This window comes from Lynx rufus, unplaced genomic scaffold (genome assembly GCF_022079265.1).
Source record: "Lynx rufus isolate CCGP_SWC_20201006 ecotype Redwood Valley unplaced genomic scaffold, mLynRuf1.p SCAF_12, whole genome shotgun sequence".
Lineage (NCBI taxonomy): Eukaryota > Metazoa > Chordata > Mammalia > Carnivora > Felidae > Lynx > Lynx rufus.
Window position 1 is genome coordinate 18,484,356 of NW_025814826.1, and position 9,860 is coordinate 18,494,215.

General features: G+C 35.5%; 1 protein-coding gene across 1 annotated transcript in view; it reads left to right on the forward strand.

The window, feature by feature from the left end:
• The window catches only part of DNAJC5B (DnaJ heat shock protein family (Hsp40) member C5 beta), a 61,859-nt gene extending 55,522 nt beyond the window's left edge, over positions 1–6,337 (forward strand). Inside the window, exon 5 of the mRNA XM_047073735.1 lies at positions 5,190–6,337. Coding sequence (XP_046929691.1) covers positions 5,190–5,284 — 95 coding nt within the window. The 3' untranslated portion in view covers positions 5,285–6,337. The remainder of the gene's footprint in view (positions 1–5,189) is intronic.
• The last annotated feature ends 3,523 nt before the right edge of the window (positions 6,338–9,860 follow it).

The following is a 9,860-nucleotide window of genomic DNA, read 5'->3' on the forward strand; positions in this document are numbered from 1 at the left end:
TGTTCTGGTTCACTGCTCATTTTGTCTATCTGTATGCAACACCAGGCCCATTTATAAAATTCCTGGTACTGTTTAGGCAAGTCTTCCCGCTTTGTTTTTCAGGGAAGTCTTATGTATCCTTGGCCTTTTGCTTTTCCATATAAATTTTAGAATCAGTTTTGTCAAGTTTTTAAACAAAAGATATTTAAATAAAACCTTTGAAATCTTGTTTAGAATTGCAGTGACTCTGTAGATCAGTTACATACTATTGACATTTTAAAAAATGTGTCTTCTAACATGTGACATGGTATATCCCTTCTTTACTGGCTTTTGCTAAGGATATCTTACGTATTTTTGGCTACATTTATTCCTGAATGCTTTATCCATTTCTATATAGTTACAAATAAATAACATTAATTTTCGACATTGTTTTGGTATACAGAAATGTGCTTTTTTTAAACATTGATTTTGAATTAAAGAAACTAGCTAAGCTCTCTACTTCCAATTATTTATCTGTAAATCCTTCAGGGTTTCTACATAATTGCTTGTATCATGTATGAACAGTGATAGTTTTTATTCTTCCTTCCCATCTCTTATAATTTTTTTTCTCTGTCTTGCCGTTCTGTTTTTGCTGAGACTACCGGTAAAATGTTGAAGAGAAGATGCTTTCAAGATTGCATCTTAACTATGAGGCTTGCTGTAGGTTTTGTCTCTGTTCCTTTTTGTTAGAACTTTGTCACGAGTGTAAAAGTTTATCAAATATTTTTTTCTTCATCAGTTGAGATGATCATGATTTTTCTCCCTTAATCTGTTAATGTGAAGAACTATATGTTATTTTTCCAATGTTAAAACAATCTTGCATTCTTGAGATAAACCCAATGCAGTCATGATGAATTAACTATTTTTTGATAAAATGGGTTTGCTAATGTTGTTTTAGATGTTTGTATCTATATTAATAAGTGAGGTTGGTCTACAATTTTCCTTTGTCAAAATTTCCTTATAGGGTTCTATATCAAGATTATGCCTCATGAAATAAATTAGAAACGATTCCTTCTTTTTAAACTTTTCTTAAAGAGTTTGTGTATTATTAGATTTATTTCTTTCTACAGGATTTTGTAGGACTTTCTGGGCTAATGTGTGATTGTACAAATTTTAAATTACTGATTCAATGTATTTAATGTCTATAGGCCATCTAGATTTTCTTTATTAAAAAAATAGTTCTTCAAAATTTCTTCTTATTACCTTTCATGTATTTGCATTACTGTCCCATTTTTCACTCCCTGTATTGGTTATTTCCATTTTTTTTTTAGCCATTCTACCAGATATTTGAAAATTTAATTGGTCTTCTCAAATAACTTTTGGTTTTGATTCTCTTGTATATTTGCTTCTATTTAATTAATTTCTATTCTTTATTATTTCTCTTAATTTATTGTTAGTTTTCTAACTTCTTAAATTTTATACTTCTTAATTTTCATCCTTTCTTCTTTTGTGATATTAAGCATTTAAGGCTATAAATTTTCCTATAAGTAACACTTTAGTGTCACACACACACATTCTTATATTGTTCTTATAATCAGAGTCCTAAATATTTTCTCATTTTCATTATAATTTTTTCTTTGATCTCTAAGTTAGGCCTAAGTTTTAATTTGTAGACCTGTGGGGTTTTTCAGGTTTTTTATTATTGTTTGCATCTATAACTTAACTGCACTGTGATCAGAAATTATGGAGAGCATGATACAATAGCTCAAAATGTCTTGAGGCTTGCTCTGTATCCTAGAACTTAATTTTTATAAATGTCCCACATTGCTTCGAAACAATACATTCTACATTTGTTAGGTTCACCGTTCCATATATGACTGTTAAATAAACCCAACTTATTGTATGTACTAGTTTGCTAGGGCTGCTGTTAACAAAGAACCACAGACAGGGTGGCTTGACAACAGAAATTTATTCTCTCACAAGTATGGAGGTTAGAAGTAAAAGATTAAGGTGTCATTAAGATTGACTCCCTCTGAGGCCTCTCTTCTTGGCAGGTAAATGGCCATTTTCACCTTATGTCTTCACATGGTCTTCCCTCTGTGTATCTGTGTCCTAATAACATCTTCTTATAATGACACCAGTTATACCGAATGAATGCCCACCCTGAAGATCTCATTTTAATTTAATAACCTCTTTAAGAACCCTCTCTCCAAATTTGATTCATATTTGAGGTACTGGGGGTTAGAACTTTAACATATGAGCTGGGGCAGGGGGAAGAGGTATGTGTGACACAGTTTAGTCCACAACATTGTACTTTTCAAATTCTTTATATCTTTAAAGATTTGTTTGTTTGTTTCACCGGTCAGTTACTGGAGGAAGCATTCAAATCTTCCACCATGATGATGGATTTCTCTATTTTTCTATAAAGTCTATCAGTTTTGCTTCATATATTTTGAGGCTATTTTATTAGTGTATATAAGTTTAGAATTTTTATAGTTATTTGGTGAATTGAATATTATATTATTATGTAGTTACTCTTTAGCTCTATCAATGCTTTTTGTCTGTTAAAGTTATGTTAGCTTTCTCTTATTTATTTATTTATTTATTTACTTACCTACTTACTTATTTAGAGTGTGCGCCTGAGCCAGGGAGGGGCAGAGGGAGAGAGAGAATCTCAAACAGGTTCCATGCCCAGCTCAGAGCCCAATTCGGGGCTCCATCTCATGACTGTGAGATCATGGCCTGAGCCAAAATCAAGAGTCAGGCACTTAACCAGATGAGTCATTCAGGAGCCCCACATCAGCTTTCTTTTTATTAGTGTTTGTGTGGTAAGATGTTTACATCTTTTCACTATCAACTTTTTTGTCTTTATGTCCTTTGATGTGTGTTTTATAAACGTGGGGGGGGGGGGAGGGATTTATTCAGTTTGAGAAAGTTTTTCTTTTAAATAAAGTATTAAGTCCATTTGTATTTATTATAATTAACTATATATTTCAATTATTTCCTACTAGCACAGGAAGTATATATACTTCCTTTTTGTGTATAGCACAGTTTTTAAGAGAATAGACTCTAAGAAATACTGCCTACGTTTGATTACCAGCTCTATTACTTACTACCTGAGTAACTTGGGCTACTTACTTATAATTAGTTATATTTAATTATCACTTTAAATTGACTTTTTTTTCTGTTTCTCTTTTCTTTTTCTTTCTTTTGTAATGATAGATTTTTTTTTCATATTTCATTTCTTTTCCTCCTCCAGTTGGGAAATTATATTCTTTGCTCTGTTCTTTAAGGGTTATTCTAAACACTTATCAGGCATACTTAAGTTATCAAAGTTTAAAGTTAATTCTTATCTTTACCCCTCCTGAACAATACAAGACCTCTGTAATACCTTAGTTCTGATCACTCCCTTTCTGATTTATACACCATTGCTGTATTCTAGTTTGGTCTTAATTTAAGCCTCATAAATTATTATTGCTGTACATAGTCAATAATCATTTAGTTTTATTCACATATCTACCATTTTCTTTACTAATCATCATTCCTTTTTACAGCACAAATTTTCCATCTAGTAACACTTTCTTTGTGCCTGAATCACATCTTTTAAATTGAGTCTGTTGGTAGCACAATTTCCATTTTTATTGTCTGAAAATGCCTTTATATTATGGTTTTTAAAAAAGTAACAATAGCACAGTTTGTAAACAAATTTAGTTGATAGATACTTCTTTTAACATATTAAAAGTATAATTCCATAGTTTTCTGGCCTACACATTTGCTATTCAGAGATAAGACTGCTGTTGAAACCACTGGTTTTCTTTAATGTCACTAAGATGTCTTAGATATAACTTTATCTTTAATTTATCCTGGCTTGTTCTTGAATCTGGGGATTGGTGTCTTTCTAGAGAATTCTTAGCCATTAAATCTTCAAAATATTGCCTCTAATTTTTTTTTGAAAGTCTTATCAGATATGTTAGACTTTATCACTCTATTCTTCATGTCTTTTAACCTCTTTCATATTTTATTTCTTTGTTTCTCTATTACATTCTGGTTAACCTCCTCAGATCTGTCTTCCACTTCATTCTCTCTTTAGCTATAAACCCACTTACCAGGTTTTTAAATTTCAGATGTTTTAATCTCAACTTCTTTTTTAATAGTTTCAAAATCTACTTGGTCACTTAAAAAACACATGCAACTCTTTTTTATTCTATGTCTTAAAAGTGCAGGACTTGAAGTCTTTGTGGGTCTGATTTGGCCTATCGTTTCTACTAGCTCTCAGTGTGCATTGTTTCTGTGTGTAATCTTTCACTCCCTCCTTCTCAATCTTTCCATCTCTCTCTCTCTCTCTCTCTCTCTCTCTCTGTTTTCACTATGAGTTACGTTTCTTGCAATTTTTTAGTTATTTTTTTGAGGGTCTTTCTCTATTTCTCTATATCTCCCCGATCTCTCTATTCATTTTTACCTTGAGTTCATGTATTTAAGCAATATTTTAATGAATCTTTGAGACCTGTGTTGAAGGTGGAGCCATTCTCTTCTGCTAGGTGCTTGGGAGCACATCTTATACTGGACCATTTTAAACTAAATTATCAGCTTGAGGTTTCCTGGAACACATAGATATTTAAATTTGGTCTGCCAATATGTATGCTCATTAGCTTGCCATTAAGTATTTGTAGGGGAGCTCTTTCCTCTTTCACCTCAGCACCAAAACGCAAGCCTAACAAATTTCCTTATAGATTTAGGGGTATGGTGACTTAGAGTGTGATAACCATTTTGGGTACAGCATTATGTGGGAAGCTTCCTATTAGATTTTCATCTAAGCAAGCTCCAAGTTCTGACCTCTCTCCCAACCAGGACCATATATGTAATTGTGCACTGAACAACTTTAGGGGGAATTTTGCATACAGATATACACTAGAGTCTATATGACATATGTGGTAGACCTGTCCTCATCCCCACAAGATGGCTCAAGTTCACCAGGTTCAGCAATTGCTTCAAGTTGAAAGCTGGGTTCAGTGCTTTTGTTTTATAATTCTATAACTGACAGAACTTAAATGAAGAGTAAAGATAGTGTCTCCTCCCTTTTGAAGTCCTTTAAAGGGTAGGCATCCTCAATATCTTATGAACTGAATTGGTTTGCCAATCATCATTTCAACAAAAATATCTACCACTTGCCCCATTAAAGGAAATGTAACATAATAAGAGGGTGTTTATTGCTTTGCTTTGTTTATTTTTAGATGTGGACTTTCCAGTTGTTCTCCAGCCTACAAATGCAAATGAGAAAACACAGCTAATCAGAGAAGAACCTCGAAGTTATTGCACAGACTCTTAATATTGAGACCACTGAGGGTCCACAATACATCTTCTTGGTTCAACCATGTCTCCAGATGGTCATGGGAGGGCAGGGTAGGGGGCATGAAATGCTGTGAACTTTTCCACATTTGTATTTTATTTTTTAGGTTAGGGAAAGATGATTGCTACATAATTTTCCCAGTAAGCAGTCTCACTCTTTGAGTAGAATTCCTAATGAAACACATTCCATTTTGATGAATAAAAGCCTGAAGAGTTATTTTATGCTCCTTGCATGAGGTAAGACAGTAGTACTGGACAGGCTTCATGAGCCTGCCCTTTATGTGACCCAGACCTAATTCCTTACTGTAGTACTCCAAACAGAAGCCACTTTTCATCTATTTAACTGAATTGCAATATTCCTATTTGCCACAAATATCATCAGCAAAACATATATGAGAATTTAAGAGGAATCTTGTGTATGTGTAGAGACTTTTCCCTGTCAATATTCAATATGGCTAGAAAAATATTTCAAGAGGCAGGAAGAAATTATTAGGTAAAAAAGACAAATCACTTAATTTTGAAGTATATCTTTGAAAGATTAAAAACTGTCATTTGCTAGAAATTGTTGAGTAAAACCAAGAAGAAAGGTTTTGTGTGTACTTTTAGATTGGCACAAAAACAAAAACAAAATATCAACCTGGTTAAGTTTATGGTTTTTCTGGATCCAGAAAAATTCCCAAACCAGCCCTAAAAATGTGTTGACCATTTTTTTAAGTAAAAATAATTTTTCTACAACTGACCTAAATTAGACAAAGTGAGGAAAAGAAACATATAAGGGTAAAAGGTAGAATTCTGAATTCTACAGCCTAACTTTAGACTTAAAGGCATAGCATTTACCCCTTTTTGGGTGGGATTAATTACACTGATCAGAAAGTGCTCAGCTCTGTGCATGTTGAACAATTAAGCTCAAAGGTCATGTCTGCATTTACTGTTTGATCTTTATATTCATTATGTGATCAAAACCATGTGCTAAAACCATGTTCTAAAATAGTACAGAAAGTGTTTGTTTTTTCTTGGTTCTTTATATAATATTGCAGCTTTCAAGATCTTATTATGTTTTTATATAATACTGCATGAAATGCCATTTTCTTTCTCTGTTTCTTATTCTCCTCTACCACCAAATTACAGTCAAATGAGCCTAAATATACATTGTAAGTGAAAATTGGTATTATAACTCTGACAGTTATGAAGTCATTAAAACTCTACTTTAACTCTTGAGTTACTGGATTTTTTTTTAATTGACATAATCAAGTAGGAAAAGCCCTAGTTTGAAAGTTAGGAAAGCTGGTTCTAATCTAAACTCTTACTACCTAGCCCTGTGACCAAGTGAGATGAGAATATGGCTAATTGCTCTGTGTCTCCATTTTCTTATCTGCTCTGACCACCTTCCAAGTTACTGTGAGACCAGATGAAATAGCTGAGGTGAAAGAACTTTACAGAATCAAGTATTTGGCAAATATGAGGTGGTTTTATGTGAATTTGTATATGTTTGTATAATGTGACTTCTTACATAGATAAACTCTTACCCAACAAAACCCAGGAAGATACCCAGTACTAATGGCTCCAGTGATCAGCAAGTACTTGGAACTCTGCATTCAACAAGCAAGTGCTATTTTCCATTTGATAGGAACCTAAGATAAATAGCCCTGTCTGTGGATAATTTCAGCTACTACATTTCCTTCCTGAAGTCTTTTAAAGCAAAAGGTCAGGCCTATTTTTGAAGAGCAACTGTAAATCACAAAGTTCCTTTCTTTCTCTCCCAGACCTCATTTTTCTTTCTCACATGGAATGCTTTACTTCTACTCACAGCTTATCCAGAGAGCTGGTACAAGAGTAGAAAGATGAGAACAGGACATGAATCAGAATCAGAATCAGATGGTCGGATTAAATTCATGAAGGGGTTCTTGTTAATGTTCCCCACAGAGGGCTAATTACCGGTTACAATGATGAATGTGTATGAATGAGGAAATGAATCTACAGAATGTCCATTGGCTACATAGAAACAAGGATCAACTCTTCATTTGAGGAGAGGCTATTTAGGCATCTTGTAGAAATCAACAGAAGCTGCCATCCAGAGTCACCTGCAGGTCTTCTAAATTCATAAGCATCTTAGCAGAGAAGCACCAAGAGGAAACATGCTCACTGTGATCTTCATAAAGGGTCAAATGAACCAGCACTTCAGTGGCTTAACACCTAGTCCTGGGCTTCAGGTTATCAGAGTAGGTGATTTCATATAAGGTTTCAAAGTCCATCTATTTATTTTTTCCTCTTTTACATAAGAACATAATAAAATACATATATGGATTTTTGTTTACCAAAATACACATATTTTAATTCTTTGAGAATAAATGACATTCTATTTCTACATTTTAAATGGTATGTATGCTAAAACACATCTGATGTGGCCTAAAATACACCCACCTGTAATGCACTGCCTGATCTTCTGATCTACAGAGAGGGTTCCACTTAGGGCTACATAATCTCTGTGGTTGGCACAATGATGACTCCTCCAAGATGTACTTATCCTAATTCCCAGAACCAGTGAATATATTACCTTTTACAGTAAGAGGGACTTTGTAGATGTCATTGCCAATGATTCTGAGATAGGGAGATTATCCTGGATTATCCAAGTGGGCACAATCTAATCACATGGCTCCTTAAAAATGGAGAATTTTTCCTGGCTATGAGAGAGATGTGATGATTGAAGAATGGTCAGAGATATGCTCTGAAGTTAGAGGAAGAAAAGGGCCATAAACCAAGGTATGCAGGCAACCTCTAAAAGTTGGAAATTTTAAGGAAATGGATTCTTCTCTAGAGCTTCCAAAAAAGAAATGCAGCTCTGCCACCACCTTGATTTTTGTCCCGTGACACACGTCAAACTTCTGACCTTCTGACTGTATGAGTTTAACACTGAATCAGTGCTCCTCACTTGTTTCTTTATTGTCCTTACTCCTTATTCTAGATTTCTTTTTCTTTTTCTTTTTTTTTTATTCCTTCATCCTGAGTATCTAACTTCATTTTCTCCTTGGTCTCTTCTCTTCCCTGGTTCTCAATACTCCATCTCCTTCCCTGTTCTCCTCCCTTCTCCCACTCCCACCTTTCTTCCATTTGACATTTATTCCTTTGTTTTAGTCTCCTAATCTCTCTGCTGGCCACTACCAATGCCATGTCCATGTTTACTGGTCTTTATAAATCTACCCCCAACCAGCGCAGGAGGGAGAGATAGCAAATAGTCTGGGTAACAATATTCAGAAAGGTGAATATTTTCAAATTCAAGCACAGATACTCATAATGCTGATAGGTCAGAGAGGAACAGAAGTATTTTTCCAACAATTCTCTGAGTGTATTGACAGAAAAATAATTCATAGTGACTACATTCATTATTTGAATGTATGGCAAGGTAATTTATTGAGACATTAATTGTGTTTTGTCCTTAGTGAGACTCAAAGGAATGAGGGCTGTCCTTCTGAGATTCATCTTATAAAGGTCACTCCCTTGCTATTGTGACCTTGGAGGTTAAATATAATGGTAGAGAGACACCTAGAAAACTACCACCCAGGCTTTTGTTTGGGTGCTTGGGCTATTATAAGGGCTGTTAGAAAGAAATGTGAGGGAGAGAAGTAGCCCTGTTATGAGGGCCTTTGGACTAAAGATGGGTTTGGAAGTTTGGAGGGGAGCTCCCAGAGTAGCCCAGACTTGTGCCTCTGTTAGAGTAAGCAGTTAGATTCTAGCAGGATACCCAGAAGCCAGCAAAGAGGAAGTCATGGCCACCTATCAGGGAAGTCAGAGGCCTGTCCTGGCAGCACTCCACAAGAAGCCAGATCAAACCAGACAGGCCCAAGAAGGTGGGTGTCATGACACGAAAACCCTGGCCAAAAAAGGAAGAAAAGGCCAAAACCCAGCTTCCAAGAAATCCCTGCCCCTAGTAATGAATATTCCACCCCTAGTTTGTAACTGTCAATAAAAGATAGAAACCCAAACCCCAGTACGCACAGCTCTTCTTCTCTTTCTCTAAGTCACCCGCTTGTCACATCTGAAGAGTATACTCTAGCTTTAATAAACTTTCCCACTTGTGTCATTCATCCCTGTGTTGTGTCTGTTCTTGAATTCTTTCTCGTGAGGAGACCAAGAAGCTTCAGCAACACCTTTGGGACAGGCTGGGTCAAGGCTCCAGGGCCCAGGGTCTCCCCAGTTTACTGGCAATATCTCCACAGGGGAGAGCCCCTCTGATGAGATAGCACTTGGATGCTGGGTGACAGACAAATTTAAGTCATGGCTTCTTAGCCATAACAAAAGATTCCTTTACCCACACCTGGCCCCTCAAAGGAATCCTATGGGGTTGGACACAGAGACCCCAGGAGCAATGAGGCTGGAGCAAGATGAAGGGCTAGAAACTCACTTGGAGGAGGAAGACAGAAAACCTGAGGACCCCATACATCCCTAGGAAGTGGGGAAGACTCTAAAAACCTGGCTGAGGTGAAATTTCTTGCTACCTTGTTAAACTGCAGCTCTCAGTCAGAATTAAATTTAGAACATATAATGTATTTAGATGATGA